Genomic DNA, 21,225 nt, shown 5'->3' with positions numbered 1-21,225 from the left:
TGTGTAAAACCTAGCAGCACTACTTATTTCTCTGAGAGTGAGGCAGATATATATTATTACTGTGTAAAACCTAGCAGTACTACTTATTTCTCTGAGAGTGATGCAGATATGTAGCATTTTGCCAAAAAACATGATTATTTGTCTCTCTGAAATGAAACCATCAAGTGATAGATTTTAAACAAATACATGTCTGTCATTGAACAACCCCATGCCATGATTAGATGGTGAAAAAACACACCAATCTCTTTCATAATTTCTTTAAACAATAAAAGTTAATTTATGAACATTTCTGAAAATGGATATATAGCGTTTTGGAATGAAACTCTTGTTTCCCCATCTGAGCTCAGAGTAGATGAGAGACGTAATGTTTGTCTCTGTTGTGTTGAAGTCCAATCAAGCAGGAGAGACCAGCCTCCCCTGTACCCAGCTGTGTGTCCATGAAGAGTGACCGTTCTATGGGTAAACCTATAAACTTCAGAGAGGGAGACTTTTCTAGTGAACAAAGGTAAGAAGAACTCATGGGTCATGGTCAGTGAGTTAAACAACACTGTCTCTAGTCATTTCTCCTCTCCCATTTTCCCATTTATTTTTGTTGTTTTTGTAATCCATAGGCTAATATTTTTTTCAATTTTCATAGTCCTGAAACAATATTAAACAAACACAACATTCCTTCCCTGTGTGTGTGTGTGTGTGTGTGTGTGTGTGTGTGTGTGCACTCCCTGGATGAGGAGATGTAATCTCAATCCTGATTGCCTAGTCACTTTTACCCCTACCTACATGTACATATTCATGTTAAATAAATTAATCTGTCAATTTGAACTAAGCAAGCTGCTAAATCATTCATCTTACATCTTGCCCAGGCTACTGGAGGCTGTCTGAAATAAGATGTAGGCCTATCAGGGTCTATGTTTTGGCCTAGTTTTCAGGCCTTGTGGGTGGGTTTTGAGTAGTCATTGGGCTAGAAAAAGTAATTGCATTAAATCATCTGATTGTTTGGATGTGTCTGTTAGTAAATGTTTTATTTCTAAGAGATCATGAATAAAAGAGAACAATGGACATTCTAGAATGAGTTGTCACTGTGTTCACCACAACCAACATGCTGCATCTCTGTTTAGGGGTCAGTGGTCTAAAATGAGTCTCTCTGGGGAGAGAGAGGAGGGGGTCCCTGCCTCTAAAATAAGTCTCTCTGGGGGACATGACACCAAAGCTAAGAGGTGAGATGACAATTTTGTTTCCAAAACGCTATATCCACAATTTTTTTCAGCAGAAATGATTGCCTTGGGTACCTTCAATATTACTGTTCTCAGATTTTGTATTAATGGATTTGAGATGTGTATAAAAATAAATGTTTTTTTGGCTAAATGCTATATATCCATTGTTTAGTTGGAATGGAATGTTCGTATCCTGTATATTTGACTGTGATATGTGGTTGTCTCACCTAGCTATCTTAAGATAAATGCACTTACAGATGCCATATCTTAATTTGACCCAGTTTCTCACAGCAGAAAGATTATCCTGCAGCAACAGGAAATGTGAATTATTATGTGGATTATAATTCATTAACATTTTTTGTTAGGGCAAATCAAGTATTTTCTAAAATACACTACAATACAGCAACTGTATTGTAAGTCACTCTGGGCCCGGTTTCCTGATAGCGATGGAATTTAGGCTTACAAGTGTTTTAAGATTAAATCTTTCCTACAACGGCTGAAGATGTAAAATGCATTTCCCACGCACCACGCAGAGGGAACGGTCCATTTAAAATTCATTCATTCTTCCCTCACCCTTTGCCCTGCAAGTGTCAACTCATCATACGTCATGATACGTCATCAGAAGTGTCCACATAACTTGAGGGCTGAGGGGGGAGGGAGTCTTTTAAGTGTTTGAAACGCTGCCATGGATAGTTTCGAAGTAACATTACCACATGATCAATGACGTCCGAAGCTTCGTTTGGTCTCATGCTTTTTCGAACCATGTGTTGCAAAATGCGAGAGATCTCACTGAAATGCGAGAGATCTCACTGATTTCGCCCTGGTGCCGGTGCTTTTTTCGAAGCAAAGTATTTTTCAAACACTGACCTCTACTGGACACCTTATTTATATATTTAGTTTGATGTCTTCCAGTGTTTGAAACGCTACCATGGAAATGTGGTTGTCTCATCTAGCTATCTTAAGATGAGTTGACTTCATTACTACTCATGTTGGGTACACCGAGCTGTCTGTTTGAGCTACTGGTTCAATCAAGAGTTCTCAATCCGAGGTCCACGGAGGTGCTGCAGACTGGACGACATTTGCAATGGAAGACATTTGATAGAATTTTCACACCACACGACCACTTTGCCTACTCTTCATTATTTTCTAATATAATGGAATGCATATTTTTTTAACCAATTCTGATGGTTGTTACAAGCAGAATTTTGACAATATTACCGTTATACCAACACACTCTTCACACCCGTTTAACAACTCTAAATAGCTTTGACATAGTAGGCATCAAGTCCCTTGCCAATAATGTTGCCTACAACTTTGCATACAATTTTCATTTTCATCTAACACATATTTCGCCCTAGATGCCTTCAATTGCCCAATTTATAGCCATGCCCAATTTAGGATTATATTTTAACAACGTGATGTTGCGCTCCAAAGGGATAACTTGAAATACCATGACGTAGGTAATTAAATAATCAAAAGAAAAACGTGTTTATTATACACATAGAAAAGAAGGTTCCTTATAGAACCAAAAAGGCTTCTATCACTTCCTTAATATATGGAACCACTAAAAGTTAGATATATTTTTGGGTTCAGTGAAGAAGAACCTCTAGAGTTCTGATCAACAAAAGGTGAATGTTTTGAGGATGTGAACACAGCAGCCCTCCAGTGGTCAGATCAAGCCCACCCGTTTTTTCCAGCGCCCGGCCCGGGATTCGAACCAGCCACCTTTCTGCCATAGGTCCAACTCCTGCCACAGCTCCAACTCCTTAGCCGCTGGCCGAAAACCTGAGTTACTCTTCAGAAATAAGCATGAGTTAATAAGACAACATGCTATGCAGACATTAATGTTATCACTTATACATAATTATTATACAGAAATCATTGCCAAAAAATACAAGACATACGGTTGCATGTAGGTCTATATTATTTATGGATTGATCATATAGAAATATAGAAACATTATTTTTAACTACTCCAAAGCAATTACATGTGGCGCAGGAACCGCTGACTCGCTGCATTATTCTATAGTATTATCAAGACACCTGCTGTTAATTCTTAACTGGTTAGGACAGCTCATGAGGTGTCCTAAATATCTGCCGACTAGGTGGGACTAGAGGCTTCATGCATAGCTTTAATTCATACACATAAGTGTAAAATGTCTTTATTCTCAGCACTTATACGACCAATGTTCTACTCTGAGACACTTTGTGGATATGGGCCCAGATCTCAAAATATTGTTAGAAAAAAACTAATGTAAGCCAGTGTAAAGACTGGGTTATGTATGCACTCACTAACTGTAAGTCGCTCTGGATAAGAGCGTCTGCTAAGTGATTAAAATGTCAATGTAAATGTATTGTGTTGCACTGCTCATGTCCGCGTTCTGGAACTGTCCGCGTCCACGTCCAGAACTGCCCGCGTCCACGTACGGTTTGGCGCCAAGCATATTGTCCAGTTACGCGCAGAGTGGGCTGAGGTGATGTTGGGGAATAACGCCGAAGTTTATTGTTCAATTAGCTTTTTTGCGTAATGGTCAGTAACAGTATGAGTGTAGCCAGATCCTTTTCACTCGCTCTTCTTGTTTAATTGTGTGGTTCACCGGATTCGTCATCATCCTCGAGGGACAAACGAACGACCTGCTAGCTAGCCAAGCTAGTCGGTACAGCTAGCTAAGCTAGCTACTCTGCCAGCATCCTAGTTATCCTAGCTACCACTACATCATCACCGGCTGCCTGCATTTCTTGTGGACCGATGGAGCTCCCGGGTTGTTTCTTCCACCTGTTAAATACCGTGGAGGGCTTCTCCCTCTCTCGTTGACGGATGCTGGCTACCTACCATCCCTCTGTCCGGTTCTCCTCTCTTCACTAGATGGACGGTAACTTTAGTGTTTAACCCCTCTGTGTCCAAGGACTGAACCTTTTGAATATTATTTTCGGGGCGCCTCAAGTTACATTTTTTACAACGTTTATTTCTGATAAAATTAGTTCATTGCATCCGCCATGGAGCCCAGTTTCAAAATATAACCTTCTATCCCTGGTTATGAAGTAATCGCGAAAAAACAGGCCTTATGTTTGGGCATTTTTCACCCTGCCAGCTCCTATTAGTTCTACTGTAGGTTTACCTCAGGTAACTTATTATTTACAAGGTTATGGATACTTGGCGAGCGTTAACCCTGTAGGTTTACCTCAGGTAACTTATTGTTAACAAGGTTACGGCTACTTGGTGAGCGCTGTTGGGTTTTATTTTTCTCATAATTGGATCTGTATGTGATGGATAGCTTGGAAGGAATGCATTAATGAGGAGCACTGTACTGATATGGATTGTTTCACATAACAGGGTGGGGAACGTTGGGGGTAGGACAGATAAGACTTGTGTTTCTTGCAGATGCGAACACTCTCTCTTTGTATTCTGTGAAACTGTCCTTGAACATGGAGTACAGTGGGATGATGTCTTTCTGGGTGCTGACTCCGCAGGTTATCATAGCAACTATGTCTAGTAACAAATGGAGTGCCGAGGAGTTGGGCCCACCCCTGCGCCAACGGATTGGCTGGACCACACTCAGTCCTTTGCTCTGGTTGGCCAACAGAAGAAGTGGAGGATTTCTGTCAGAGTATTTTAAGAAGAACTTAGAACAATGGATTAGTTAACTGAGTGCCCTGCGTGGTATTTCAGTGGACCCGTATATACGAACCTTCATACTTATCATACATACATTTAGCATATAATAAATTAAGCTTGGATTGAAGATCTCTTGATTCTTATTCCAATACCAGATTTGAATTACGCAATTTCTAACAGCGCGCACACTGTTCACCTGAGTAGATGTTGCGGTCACCAATAGTGAGGTGAGACATGGTTTAAGAGGCGATGGCTGGCAGATAGCCATCAAACATTAATCATTTTCTGGTCATGGTTAACCATATTTGTTTTAAGAAAAAAGTGTACAATCTAAACAAAACGCATGTCCCTGTCCTCTTTTTCAAGATGTGGCCGATTTAAACAGCCAGGAGACATTTTTTAATTAAGAAATAACACTTTTTTGGACGACTTGTTGTTTCTAAATGGCTGCTGGGTAATTTGATATGCATCGAAATCTTCGTTCGTAGGCATCAAATTGAGCGAATGCTGTGCAGGTTCACTGAGTTGCAAACCAAATGGGTATAATGGGGTGATTGTTGTCTAATCGGGTGGTCTAGCTAATGGATTTGTAGATCTGACGCAGTTGCAACCTCAGATTATGAGCCTAGCAAGTGTCATGAAGTGTCAGGTCTCCCGAGTGGTGCAGTGGTCTAGAGATCCTGGTTCGAATCCAGGCACTGTCGTAGCCGGCCGCGACCGGGAGACCCATGGGGTCGGCAGGGATGTAGCTCAGTTGGTAGAGCATGGCGTTTGCAGCGCCAGGGTTGTGTGTTCGCTTCCCACTGGGCAAATAAATAATGTATGCACTCACTAACTGTAAGTCGCTCTGGATAAGAGTAAATAAATGACTAAAATGTAAATGTAATGAATGAGTTATGTAGTACCTACATACGGCCACAAGGAGGAGCAAGAGTGCCATAAACCCATACAGTTTTTTGCCATATAAACCATAAACCTAACAATCAATCAAATGTATTTATAAAGCCCTTTTTACACCAGCAGATGTCACAAGGTGCTATACAGAAACTCTTACCCTACTTATAACCTATTATAGCTGTAACCCTAACCCCTAATTCTAGTGTAGGGTAGCCTAGAACACTTTTAGAAACTATTTTAGTAATAATATGATCTTAGTAAATACAATTACAGTATTAAATAGCGTTTTGATTATTTTGTTGTTATTTTATTATATGTATAATTGCAAGACAGAACACTTGATAAATAAGACACATTTGTTTTATTTTTCAAATGTGGTTTGAATTGGGTGACCTAGTAACCTCTGTGTGAAAGTCCAGCAATTGGCATGGGGCAGGTTTGAGACTGATCTAATACACTTTATTTCTCAGCTGCCTCACCAATGTCTGTATGTGAATTAATAACTTTTAATAACTAAATATTTCCAATAGAAGGCAGCATAAGACCACGAAGCATCAGTTATAGGCTACAAGCAGCAATATGATTGACATAAAATAGCATGCAACCAAATACTATATGTCCCATGATTTTCTAAAATGGTCACTCATTACTTTAGTTAGCTATATATCTCGTATTAGGCCTGTGATGCTTTTGGAAGAGCAATAAAATAGTGACTATAGCAGGTGTTGAACCCCTGGTAAATAATCACTAGTCAGATGCTCCAACCTCAACCCTAGTATACATGCATTTTTAAATATCTAATAATGCGATTAAACAACCTCGGAATAGATAAGACAAGAGTGCGTCTTCCAGCCGGCCAATAAATTACATCATGCAACCCTCCCGGTTAGCAAATGTACCTCAACATGCCCCTCGTTTGCGCTAGAAGGCAGAGCGCTCGCTGCTGGTTGATGAATCTGACAATTAATGTACTAGGAAAATACGTTTTTCTCGACCAGAGGTGACTAAATTAATGTTCAGGCTTATTGATAATCGTTATAGTAATGAAGTATAATTTCAAAACATGAGCATAGAAACAGCTAATAATAAACATGAATCATCATTATATTATTTCACAGTAATCTGTTAAATGCTTTTTCAGTCGTTCCTCTTGCGTTAGCAGTGTGGAAAGGGACAGTAAAAAGCGTGTGCAGGAGTTTTCCTGTGAGGGGGAGTGGTGGTGTATCCAGGGAGAAAACTAAACTAACCTTCTGAAATGTCATGCATGGTCTTATGCTGCCATCTATTGGAATTATTTAGCAACTGCAGTAGTACTGAATAAAGGATATCCTTACTAAAGTAGTAATTACTCAGAATTTCAAAATATGACATTTTCGAGTTCATTTTTCCAGTTAAGACCATAAAATAACAATTTATAGCATAACAAACAATGAAATGGACATAAACCAAAAACACCATACATTTAGTTCACTATATATATATATATATACTATTTATTTAGATGGGTGACATTATCTGCCAAAGTAACACCACTGTAGATAAAGAAGAGCTCTCCGGTAGGTGAACCAAAACATTCAAAGGCCATTTTCTCAAAATTGAGGTTACAAGTTTATCATCTTTCAAAGCAGAATTACTTTCCCATTGTTCCTCAACTGTAGTGTATGATATACCTTTTTCTAGCTGAGTCTCTACTTTTATCCAATGTCAAAAACACAATTTCAAATTTTGCTACATAAAATCGAGACGGTCGGTCACATTTGACTGTGTAAAACCTAGCAGTACTACTTATTTCTCTGCGAGTGAGGCAGATATATAGCATTTTGCAAAAAAACATGATTATATGTCTCTCTGAAATGAAACCATCAAGTGATAGATTTTAAACAAATACATGTCTGTCATTGAACAATCGCATGCCATGATTAGATAGTGAAAAAACACACCAATCTCTTTCATAATTTCTTGAAACAATAAAAGCAAATTGACGAACATTATGTTTCCCCATCTGAGCTCAGATTAGATGAGAGACGTAATGTTTGTCTCTGTTGTGTTGAAGTCCAATCAAGCAGGAGAGACCCGCGTCCCCTGTACCCAGCTGTGTGTCCATGAAGAGTGACTGGTCTATGGAACTTCCTATACAGTTTAGAGAGGGAGACTTTTCTACTGAACAAAGGTAAGAAGAACTCATGGGTCATGGTCAGTGAGTTAAACAACACTGTCTCTAGTCATTTCTCCTCTCCCATTTTACCATTTATTTTTGTTGTTTTCATAATCCATAGGCTAATCCTTTTTTCCATTTTTATAGTCCTAAAACAATATTAAACCAACACAACATTCCCTCTGTGTGTGTGTGTGTGTGTGTGTGTGTGTGTGTGTGTGTGTGTGTACTCCCTGGATGAGGAAATGTAATCTCATGTTTTGTCCACAGAAACCAACAGGAGAGATCAGAGTCAGAGATTCTCAGTGGTCAGTCTTCCCAGAGTCATCAAACAGACCTGGCCTCCATATTCAGTGTATGTGGTCCTGTTATGTACATTTGTTTTTGTTTACCTCAAGTAAAGTTGATCTGTCAATCATTCATTAATGTGTTAATGAGAAAGGATTTCTTCTCTTGCTTAACTTATTTACTTGATTTATTTCAGTTGCTTGAAGAGAATATTATGACATTTGTGAAGAACGAGCTGAAGATGTTCAAGAGGATTCTTAGTCCAGAACTCCCAGAAGGCTTTGAGAGTCAGAAGCAGGATAAGGAAGTGGTGGATGCTGAAGATGAGAAGCAGGAGAGCAGTGCCAGAGAGGGGGCTCTGAAGATCACACTGCACGTCCTGAGGAAAATGAACCAGAAGGAGCTTGCTGACACACTGGAGAAAAGTAAGAGCTGTCTGCCCCATGTTGAATGCTGTTTTAGAACATTTAAAAGCTGTAGCTAAAGTACAGCTAAAGTAGCTGTGTAACTAAATGATATTGTAGCAGCCTTAACACAACACCTAGTGACCTCATCAAGTAGCAGAAGAATGTGTTGAGAGAGAGAGAGAGAGAGAGAATACCAATAATAATATAATCAGTCACAACAGTCTGTAATGCATTATGAAAACATTTACACATTTATTCAGTCAGTTAAGCGAAAAAAAGTATTATAATTTAAAATGTCATAACAGTCCTAGAATACTGTAGGCATTAAAACAGACGTAATATTAATATTCTCTGTGTTATTTCTTCATTCAGATGAACTTGCTGTGATTTGCCAACGTGAACTCAAATCTAATCTAAAGAAGAAGTTTCAATGTGTATTTGAGGGGATCGCTAAACAAGGAAACCCAACACTTCTCAATAAGATCTACACAGAGCTATACATCACAGAGGGTGGAACAGGAGAGGTCAATAATGAACATGAGCTGAGACAGATTGAGACAACAACCAGGAAACAAGCAAGACCAGAGACTGCAATCAAATGTAACGACATCTTCAAACCCTTAACTGGACAAGACAAACTTATCAGAACTGTGCTGACAAAGGGAGTCGCTGGCATTGGAAAAACAGTCTCTGTGCAGAAGTTCATTCTGGACTGGGCTGAAGGAAAAGCAAATCAGGATGTCCAATTTGTATTTTCATTCCCTTTTCGGGAGCTGAATTTGATGAAAAAGGAAAAACACACTTTGATTGAACTTCTCAATCACTTCTCAATGGAAACCAAAAAATCAAGGATCTCCAACTACGACAAGTACAAAGTTCTGTTCATTTTTGATGGTCTGGATGAGTGCCGACTGCCCCTAGACTTCCAGAAGAACAAGATCTGTTGTGACGTCACAGAGTCAACCTCAGTGGATGTTCTGCTGACAAATCTCATCAAGGGAAATCTGCTTCCCTCTGCTCTCCTCTGGATAACTACTCGACCTGCAGCAGCCAATAAAATCCCTTCAGGGTGTGTTCACCAGGTGACAGAGGTACGAGGGTTCAATGACCCACAGAAGGAGGAGTACTTCAGGAAGAGATTCAGTGATGAGGATCTGGCCAGCAGAATCATCTCACACATAAAGACATCAAGGAGCCTCCACATCATGTGCCACATTCCAGTCTTCTGTTGGATTTCTGCAACAGTCCTTGAACACATGTTGAGTACAGACAAGAGAGAAGAGATGCCCAAGACTCTGACTGAGATGTACTCACACCTTGTGGAGTTTCATACCAAACAGAAGAATGAAAAGTATCTTGGGAAAGAAGAGACAGGTCCACACTGGAATAAAGAGAGCATTCTGTCACTGGGAAAACTGGCTTTTCAACAGCTTGTGAATGGCAATCTGATTTTCTATGAAGAAGACCTGAAAGAGGCTGGCATTGATGTCAATGAAGCCTCTGTGTACTCAGGATTGTGCACACAGCTCTTTAAAGAGGAATGTGGGCTGTACCAGGACAAGGTGTACTGCTTCGTGCATCTGAGCATTCAGGAGTTTCTGGCTGCTGTATATGTGTTCCTCTCATTCATCAACAACGATGACAATCTAATGGACAAACTGCAAACAAAGTCCAGTAACTTTTCTTCGCTGTTCAGACGCAAGCCTGAAGTTACTTTCTACAAGAGTGCTGTGGATAAAGCCTTACAAAGTCAGACAGGAAACCTGGACCTTTTCCTCCTCTTCCTTCTGGGCCTCTCACTGGAGTCCAATCAGAAGCACTTACGAGGTCTACTGACAAAGACAAGAAGCAGCTCACAGAGCCATGAAGAAACAGTCAAGTACATCAAGGAGAAGATCAGGGAGAATCCCTCTTCAGAGAGGTGCATCAATCTGTTCCACTGTCTGAATGAACTGAATGACCATTCTCTAGTGGAGGAGATCCAAAGCTACCTGAGCTCAGGAAGTCTCTCAGAAGAAGAACTGTCACCTGCACAGTGGTCAGCTCTGGTCTTTGTGTTGCTGACTTCAGAAAAGGAGCTGGATGTGTTTGACCTGAAGAAATACTCCAGATCAGAGGAAGGTCTTCTGAGGCTGCTGCCAGTGGTCAAAGCCTCCAGAGCTGCTCTGTGAGTAAATAAAAGTATATTTAAGTACTAATCATCAGTTTAGAGAAAAATATATATTATAGTATGTATATAATACTATATTGAAAAACATAATGAATCACTGCATTGATGTTCACAATAGAATAACAATATGACCATACAATTCTAGGAGACAGAAGATGAATCTATATGTTGTTTGAGAGACTAAACCAAATGCTGCTCTGTTAAATCATGATGATCTCTTTGTCAGGCTGTCAGGCTGTGGAGTCACAGAGGAAGGCTGTGCTTCTCTGGTCTCAGCTCTGAAGTCAAACCCCTCACACCTGAGAGAGCTGGATCTGAGTAACAATGACCTGAAGGATTCAGGAGTGAAGCTGCTCTCTGCTGGACTGGGGAATCCCCACTGTAAACTGGAGACTCTGAGGTCAGTATTCCTGTATCACTCAATGAGCACACACACACTGGACACACACTGGACACACACACACACCCAGGACACACATACTATACACACACACACTGGACACACACACACACTAGACACACAACCTGGACACACACTCATTGGACAACACACACACACACACTGGACACACACACAAACACACACTGGACACACACACACTGGACACACACACACACACACACAAGGATTAATTGAGTAATGTTTAGAAACATGTTATCTACTGTTAATAATGATACATTCATTCATTTATATACAGTACCAGTCAAAAGTTTGGACACACCTACTCATTCAAGGGTTTTTCTTTATTTTTACTATTTTTACATTGTAGAATAATAGTGAAGACATCAAAACTATGAAATAACACAAATGGAATCATGTAGTAACCAAAAAAGTGTTAAACATATCAAAATATATGTTATATTTGAAAATCTTCAAATAGCCACCCTTTCCCTTGATGACAGCTTTGCACACTCTTGGCATTTTCTCAACCAGCTTCACCTGGAATGCTTTTCCAACAGTCTTGAAGGAGTTCCCACATATGCTGAGCACTTGTTGGCTGCTTTTACTTCACTCTGCGATCCAACTCATCCCAAACCATCTCAATTGGGTTGAGGTTGGGTGATTGTTGAGGCCAGGTCATCTGATGCAGCACTCAATCACTCTCCTTCTTGGTCAAATAGAGGTGTGTTGAGTCATTGTCCTGTTAAAAAACAAATGATAGTCCCACTAAGCTTAAACCAGATGGGATGGCGTGACGCTGCAGAATGCTGTGGTAGCCATGCTGGTTAAGTGTGGTTAAATTCTAAATAAATCACAGACAGTGTCACCAGCAAAGCACCCCCACACCATAACACCTCCTCCTCCATGCTTTACGGTGGGAACTACACATGCGGAGATCATCCGTTCACCCACACCGCTTCTCACAAAGAGACAGCGGTTGGAACCAACAATCTCAAATTTGGACTCTAGACCAAAGGACAAATGTTCACTGGTGTATTGTCCATTGCTCATGTTTCTTGGCTCAAGCAGGTCTCTTCTTCTTATTGGTGTCCTTTAGTAGTGGTTTATTTACAGCAATTCGACCATGAAGGCCTGATTCACACAGTCCCCTCTGAACAGTTGATGTTGAGATGTGTCTGTGACTTGAACTCTGTGAAGCATTTATTTGGGCTGTAATTTCTGAGGCTGGTAACTCTAATGAACTTATCCTCTGCAGCAGAGGTAACTCTGGGTCTTCCATTCCTGTGGTGGTCCTAATGAGAGCCAGTTTCATCATAGCGCTTGTTGGTTTTTGTGACTGCACTTTTTCTTAAAGTTCTTAAAATGTTCCTTATTGACTGACCTTCATGTCTTAAAGTAATGATGGACTGTCGTTTCTCTTTGCTTATTTGAGCTGTTCTTGCCATAATATGGACTTGGTCTTTTACCAAATAGGGCTATCTTCTGTATACCCCACTACCTTGTCACAACACAACTGATTGGCTGAAACGCATTAACAAGGAAAGAAATTCCACAAATTAACTTTTAAGAAGGCACACCTGTTAATTGAAATGCATTCCAGATGACTACCTCATGAAGCTGGTTGAGAGAATGCCAAGAGTGTGCAAAGCTGTCATCAAGGCAAAGGGTGGCTATTTGAAGAATCTCAAATATATCATATATTTTAATTTGTTTAACACTTCTTTGGTTACTACATGATTCCATATGTGTTATTTCATAGTTTTAATGTCTTCACTATTATTCTACAATGTATTTTTTTTACTAAATTGAATGAGTAGGTGTGTTCAAACTTTTGACTGATAGTGTATATATACAGTGGGGAAAAAAAGTATTTAGTCAGCCACCAATTGTGCAAGTTCTCCCACTTAAAAAGATGAGAGAGGCCTGTTATTTTCATCATAGGTACACGTCAACTATGACAGACAAAATGAGAAAAAAATATCCAGAAAATCACATTGTAGGATTTTTAATGAATTTATTTGCAAATTATGGTGGAAAATAAGTATTTGGTCAATAACAAAAGTTTCTCAATACTTTGTTATATACCCTTTGTTGGCAATGACACAGGTTAAACGTTTTCTGTAAGTCTTCACAAGGTTTTCACACACTGTTGCTGGTATTTTGGCCCATTCCTCCATGCAGATCTCCTCTAGAGCAATGATGTTTTGGGGCTGTCGCTGGGCAACACAGACTTTCAACTCCCTCCAAAGATTTTCTACGGGGTTGAGATCTGGAGACAGGCTAGGCCACTCCAGGACCTTGAAATGCTTCTTACGAAGCCACTCCTTCGTTGCCCGGGCGGTGTGTTTGGGATCATTGTCATGCTGAAAGACCCAGCCACGTTTCATCTTCAATGCCTTGCTGATGGAAGGAGGTTTTCACTCAAAATCTCACAATACATGGCCCCATTCATTCTTTCCTTTACACGGATCAGTCGTCCTGGTCCCTTTGCAGACAAACAGCCCCAAAGCATGATGTTTCCACCCCCATGCTTCACAGTAGGTATGGTGTTCTTTGGATGCAACTCAGCATTCTTTGTCCTCCAAACACGACGAGTTGAGTTTTTACCAAAAAGTTATATTTTGGTTTCATCTGACCATATGACATTCTCCCAATCCTCTTCTGGATCATCCAAATGCACTCTAGCAAACTTCAGACGGGCCTGGACATGTACTGGCTTAAGCAGGGGGACACGTCCTGCACTGCAGGATTTGAGTCCCTGGCGGTGTAGTGTGTTACTGATGGTAGGCTTTGTTACTTTGGTCCCAGCTCTCTGCAGGTCATTCACTAGGTCCCCCCGTGTGGTTCTGGGATTTTTGCTCACCGTTCTTGTGATCATTTTGACCCCACGGGGTGAGATCAAGATTGAGGGAGATTATCAGTGGTCTTGTATGTCTTCCATTTCCTAATAATTGCTCCCACAGTTGATTTCTTCAAACCAAGCTGCTTACCTATTGCAGATTCAGTCTTCCCAGCCTGGTGCAGGTCTACAATTTTGTTTCTGGTGTCCTTTGACAGCTCTTTGGTCTTGGCCATAGTGGAGTTTGGATTGTGACTGTTTGAGGTTGTGGACAGGTGTCTTTTATACTGATAACATGTTCAAACAGGTGCCATTAATACAGGTAACGAGTGGAGGACAGAGGAGCCTCTTAAAGAAGAAGTTACAGGTCTGTGAGAGCCAGAAATCTTGCTTGTTTGTTGATGACCAAATACTTATTTTCCACCATAATTTGCAAATAAATTCATTAAAAATCCTACAATGTGATTTTCTGGAAAAAAAAATCTCAATTTGTCTGTCATAGTTTACGTGTACCTATGATGAAAATTACAGGCCTCTCTCATCTTTTTAAGTGGGAGAACTTGCACAATTGGTGGCTGACTAAATACTTTTTTTCCCCACTGTACATATATGAATAGATATGGCAGGTTTCAGGACTCTGATGTATCTGAAAATGTTTTTAAAAAATATTTTCACCACCAAAGAATAGCAGTGTGGTTTTAATATGATTTGACTCTTGCAGGCTGTCAGGCTGTCTAGTCACAGACAAAGGCTGTGCTTCTCTGGTCTCAGCTCTGAAGTCAAACCCCACACACCTGAGCGAGGTGGACCTGAGTAACAATGACCTGAAGGATTCAGGAGTGAAGCTGCTCTCTGCTGGACTGGGGAATCCCCACTGTAAACTGGAGACTCTGAGGTCAGTATTCCTGTAGTTGGTCAACAAGTGATAACTGTTCACCAGATCCACATGTGTTTACCAGGCACACATAGTCCACACCATATGTGTTTTGACAGTGAAGCTTACAGTTTTAAATTCTGGTGCTATGCTCCAGCATTTTGGATTTGAGATAGAATGTTTCATATTAGGTGACAGTACAGAATATCACCTTTTATTTGATGTTAATGGTGAGAGGTTAGCATGTTTTGTTGTAGCCTCTGTAACTTTCTCATTCATTATTATTCATGATTCATTCATGATTTTTCTTAATCATGGCATCATCAGGATTCATTTAGTAGTGTTTAGAAACATGTTATCTACTCACTTAGACAGAAAATTACTCCAGTCATCATCCACCATTCAGTTACTATCGGGCAAAACATAACCCAAAACACAACCAAAACAAACTGCAAATGCAACCAACGAGTTTACAACCAAATACTCAACTTTTGACTACTGTAATACACTATAAGTGAATTGGTCAGAATACTTATGACTTCTTCAAATAGGGGGACTAGATACATAAAGTGCTTTCATTTCTAAACGGTGAAACAGATATGTATGAAAATACCCTCAAATAAAAGGTTATATTATATACTGTCACCCCATATGAAACATTTGATCTCAAATCCAAAATGCTGGAGTATAGAGCCACATTTAAAATGTTAGCTTCACTGTCAAAATAGATATAGTTTGGACTGTATACTCAATACAATCTAAATCTGATACCTCACTGTCTGTCTTTTGACTGATACTGCTTTTTAAACTGCTCTGGTCAGTCTACTCAAATATTCGTACTATACATTTTTCTCTCTACACACAATATTATGATTTTTCTAATAATTATATATATATATATATATATATATATATGGCAGGTTTCAGGACACTGGTATAAATGAAAAGGGTTGAAAAAATATACTGCCACTATTTTCACCACCAAAGAATAGCAGTGTGGTTTTAATATGATTTGACTCTTTGCAGGCTGTCAGGCTGTGGAGTCACAGAGGAAGGCTGTGCTTCTCTGGTCTCAGCTCTGAAGTCAAACCCCTCACACCTGAGAGAGCTGGACCTGAGCTACAATCACCCAGGAGACTCAGGAGTCAGCCTGCTCTCTGCTGGACTGGAGGATCCACACTGCAGACTGGAGAAACTCAAGTATGTAGAGGGTTTATGTCAATGTTCATATCAGACATGTTGGAGTTATCAGGCTAGTTAAGACAAACATTCTGACCACCACTTGGACTAAGTTATATAAAGACTGTGTGTGTGCGTGTGTGTGTGTGTATCACTACACACATAGAACACACACACACACACTGGACCCACACACTGGACCCACACACTGGACACACACACACACACACACACACACACACACACACACACTGGACACACACACACTGGACACACAAACACACACTTGACTCACACACACTGGAAACACACACTGGACACACACACAAACTGGACACACACACACACACACACACACACACACTAGGATTATTTTAGTAGTGTTTAGAAACATGTTATCTACTCTCTTAAACAGAAAATTAATCCAGTCATCATCCACCATTCAGTTACTATTGGGCAAAACATAACCCAAAACACAACCAAAACAAACTGCAAATGCAACCAACGAGTTTGGGACCAAATACTTAACTTTTGACTACTTTAATACACTATAAGTGAATTGGTCAGAATACTTATGACTTCTTCAAATAGGGGGACTAGATACATAAAGTGCTTTCATTTCTAAACGGTGAAATAGATATGTATGAAAATACCCTCAAATAAAAGGTGACATTATATACTGTCACCTCATATGAAACATTTGATCTCAAATCCTAAATGTATAGAGCCACATTTAAAATGTTATCTTCACCGTCAAACTAGATATGGTGTGGACTGTATACTCAATTCAATCTAAATCTGATACCTCACTGTCTGTCTTTTGACTGATACTGCTTTTTAAACTGCTCTGGTCAGTCTACTCAAATATTCATACTATACATTTTTCTATCTACAAGCAACATTATGATAATTTGTCATATCTAATAATGATACATTCATTCATTTATGAATAGATATGTTAAGTTTCAGGACACTGATATATCTGAAAATGTTGAAAAAATATACTGCCACTATTTTCACCACCAAAGAATAGCAGTGTGGTTTTAATATGATTTGACTCTTTGCAGGCTGTCAGGCTGTCTAGTCACAGAGGAAGGCTGTGCTTCTCTGGTCTCAGCTCTGAAGTCAAACCCCTCACACCTGAGAGAGCTGGATCTGAGTAACAATGACCTGAAGGATTCAGGAGTGAAGCTGCTCTCTGCTGGACTGGGGAATCCCCACTGTAAACTGGAGACTCTGAGGTCAGTATTCCTGTATCACTCAATGAACACACACACACACTGGACACACACACACACACACAATGGACACACACACACACACTGGACACACACACAAGGATTAATTTAGTAGTGTTTAGAAACATGTTTTCTACTGTTAATAATGATGCATTCATTCATGTATATACAGTACCAGTCAAATGTTTGGACACACCTACTCATTCAAGGGTTTTTCTTTATTTTTACTATTTTTTAATTTGTAGAATAATATTGAAGACATTAAACTATGAAATAACACATCTGGAATCATATAGTAACCAAGAAAGTGTTAAACGAAATTCTTCAAATAACCACACTTTGCCTTGATGACAGCTTTGCACACTCTTGGCATTCTCTCAACCAGCTTCACCTGGAATGCTTTGCCAACAGTCTTGAAGGAGTTCCCACATATGCTGAGCACTTGTTGGCTGCTTTTCCTTCACTCTGCCGTCCGACTCATCCCAAACCATTTCAATTGGGTTGAGGTCGGGGGATTGTGGAGGCCAGGTCATCTGGTGCAGCACTCCATCCCTCTCCTTACACAGCCTGGAAGTGTGTTGGGTCATTGTCCTGTTGAAAAACAAATGATAGTCCCACTAAGCCCAAACCAGATGGGATGGCATATCGCTGCAGAATGCTGTGGTGGCCATGCTGGTTAAATGTACCTTGAATTCTAAATAAATCACAGACAGGGTTTAGGGTCATAAATATATGAATAGATATGGCAGGTTTCAGGACTCTGATTTATCTGAAAATGTTGAAAAAATATATTTTCACCACCAAAGAATAACAGTGTGATTTTAATATGATTTGACTCTTTGCAGGCTGTCAGGCTGTCTAGTCACAGAGGAAGGCTGTACTTCTCTGGTCTCAGCTCTGAAGTCAAACCCCTCACACCTGAGAGAGCTGGACCTGAGCTACAATCACCCAGGAGACTCAGGAGTCAGACTGCTCTCTGCTGGACTGGAGGATCCACACTGCAGACTGGAGAAACTCAAGTATGTAGAGGGTTTATGTCAATGTTCATATCAGACATGTTGGAGTTATCAGGCTAGTTAAGACAATCATTCTGACCACCACTTGGACTAAGTTATATAAAGACTGTGTGTGTGTGTGTGTGTGTGTGTGTGTGTGTGTGTGTGTGTCCAGTGTGTGTGTGTGTGCACACACACATTGAACACACACACACACTGAACACACACACACATTGAACACACACACACACACACACTGGACACACACACACATACACACACACACACTGGACAAACACACACTTAACACACAAACACACACACACGAAACACACACACACTGGACACACACACACACACACACTGGACACACACACACACACACTCACACTGGACACACACTGGACAAACACACACACACACTGGACACAGACACACACACACACACACACTGGACACACACACACACACTGGACGGACACACACTGGATACACACACACACTGGAAGAACACACACTGGACACACACACACACTGGACAAACACATACACACTGGACACACATACACACACACTGGAAGGACACACACTGGACACACACACACACTGGACAAACACACACACACTGGACATACACACACACGGAAAACATACACACACACACTGGACACACACACACTCAAACACTGAACTCATACACACACACACACACTGGACACACACACACACACAGGAAACACACACACACACACTCAAACTGGATAAACACACACACACTGGACACACACTCACTGGACACACACACACACTGGACAAACACACACACACTCGATGGACACACACTAGACACACACATACACACTGGACACACACACACACACACACTGGACACACACACACACACTGGACAAACTCACACACACTGGACACACACACAAACACACACACACACACACTGGACACACACACACACACTGGACACACACACACACACACCGGACACACACTCACACTGGACAAACACACACACTGGACACACACACACACACACACACACACACACACACACACACACACACACACACACTGTACACAAACACACTGGACACACACACAGAGTGGACACACACACACACTGGACACACACTGGACACACACTGGACACACACAGGGCAAACACACACACTGGACATACACACACATACTGGACAAACACACACACACACACTGGACACACACACAGACTAACATTCTTACCTTTACCAAGTACCAAGTTATATGCTGAATGTGTTAGTGTGTGTGTGTGTGTGTGTGTGTGTGTGAGTGTGTGTGAGTGTGTGTGAGTGTGTGTGTGTGTGTGTGTGTGTGTGTGTGTGTGAGTTCAGGTGTATCCCTCAATGACTGTCTGTTCTTCTGCTTACCGCTACAGTGTGGAACATGGTGGAGAGAACACAATGCAACCTGGAGTTAGAAAATGTGAGTGTTGACTGCTGTGAAGAATATGACTAAGAATAAGTCTTAATTCAAGTGAAGTCAAAGTCAAAGACCACCATCATTACTTACTTGGTCATATTAAATATCAGCTGTAGTTCTACAGAAGCACAAATCAGGGACACCAAAGTTTACTAAGAGTTGCTTTGACAATGTGTGTGTCTGTGTGTGTGTGTGGCGTGTTACTTTAGAAATGTGTGTGTGTGTTCAGAATGTGTGTGTGTGTGTGTGTGTGTAATTAATGGGAATAAATGTGTTTTATATTACCATACAGTATAACATATGATCATTCAACAAGTCTCAAGTTACCTTAACTTCTCCTTTTGATACCTAGAAACATCTACATTAAATGAATTAGTGAAAAGTGAGTTAACATTCTAACGTGAATGATGATGATTTCTAATATTGTGTCTGGTTTCATCCATCAGATGTCTGTGATCTCACACTGGACCTTAACACAGTAAACAGACTCCTCTCTCTGTCTGAGGAGAACAGAAAGGTGACATGGAGGAGAGAGGAGCAGCCGTATCCTGATCACCCAGAGAGATTTGAGGACTGGAGACAGGTGCTGTGTAGAGAGGGTCTGACTGGACGCTGTTACTGGGAGGTAGAGTGGAGTGGGGGAGGGGCTGGAATAGGAGTGACATATAAAGGAATCAGCAGGAGAGGATGGGGTGATGACTGTTTACTTGGATACAATGACAAGTCCTGGGGTCTGTTCTGCTCTGACAACAGTTACTCTGCCTGTCACGATAATAAGTCCACTACCATAGACGTCCCCTCCTCCAGCTCCCACAGAGTAGGAGTGTATCTGGACTGGCCAGCCGGCACTCTGTCCTTCTACAGAGTCTCCTCTGACACACTGACCCACCTGAACACATTCCACTCCACATTCACTGAGCCCCTCTATCCAGGGTTTAGGGTTTATGAAGACTCCTCAGTGTCCCTGTAAATAATAACCATGGTAACACTGACACACACACAAACTGGACACACACACACACACACACACACAAACACTGGACACACAAACACACACACACACTGGACACACACAAACACACACACACACACACTGGACACACACACACACACACACTGGACAAATACACACACTGGACACACACACTGTACACACACACTGGACACACACACACACTGGACACACACAAACACACACACCCCCACACACACTGGACACACACACACACTGGACACCTGTGTCAAACACAACACACACACAAACACACTGTGAACACACACACACACAAACACATTAAACACACACACACACACTGTACACAAACACACACACACACTGTACACACACACACACACACACACACACTGTACACAGACACACACTGAAAACACACACACTGGACACACAAACACACACACACGTATACTGGACACAAACACACACACACACACACACTGGACAAACACACACACTGGACACC

At 40.9% G+C, this 21,225-nt stretch overlaps 1 protein-coding gene across 1 annotated transcript in view; it reads left to right on the top strand.

The window, feature by feature from the left end:
- LOC311141033 (NLR family CARD domain-containing protein 3-like) overlaps positions 1–20,746 on the top strand; it is a gene marked incomplete at its 5' end in the record, with an annotated part of 41,506 nt that extends 20,760 nt beyond the window's left edge. Inside the window, 10 exons of the mRNA XM_084176310.1 lie at positions 411–497; positions 8,165–8,233; positions 8,363–8,591; positions 8,946–10,740; positions 10,970–11,143; positions 15,886–16,059; positions 17,106–17,279; positions 18,122–18,295; positions 19,701–19,755; positions 20,232–20,746. Coding sequence (XP_084032436.1) covers positions 411–497; positions 8,165–8,233; positions 8,363–8,591; positions 8,946–10,740; positions 10,970–11,143; positions 15,886–16,059; positions 17,106–17,279; positions 18,122–18,295; positions 19,701–19,755; positions 20,232–20,714 — 3,414 coding nt within the window. The 3' untranslated portion in view covers positions 20,715–20,746. The remainder of the gene's footprint in view (positions 1–410; positions 498–8,164; positions 8,234–8,362; positions 8,592–8,945; positions 10,741–10,969; positions 11,144–15,885; positions 16,060–17,105; positions 17,280–18,121; positions 18,296–19,700; positions 19,756–20,231) is intronic.
- Positions 20,747–21,225: the final 479 nt, after the last annotated feature.

The sequence above is a fragment of the Coregonus lavaretus genome (assembly GCF_964263955.1).
Source record: "Coregonus lavaretus genome assembly, chromosome: 2".
Classification (NCBI taxonomy): domain Eukaryota; kingdom Metazoa; phylum Chordata; class Actinopteri; order Salmoniformes; family Salmonidae; genus Coregonus; species Coregonus lavaretus.
This window is presented reverse-complemented; position numbering and strand designations above follow the sequence as displayed.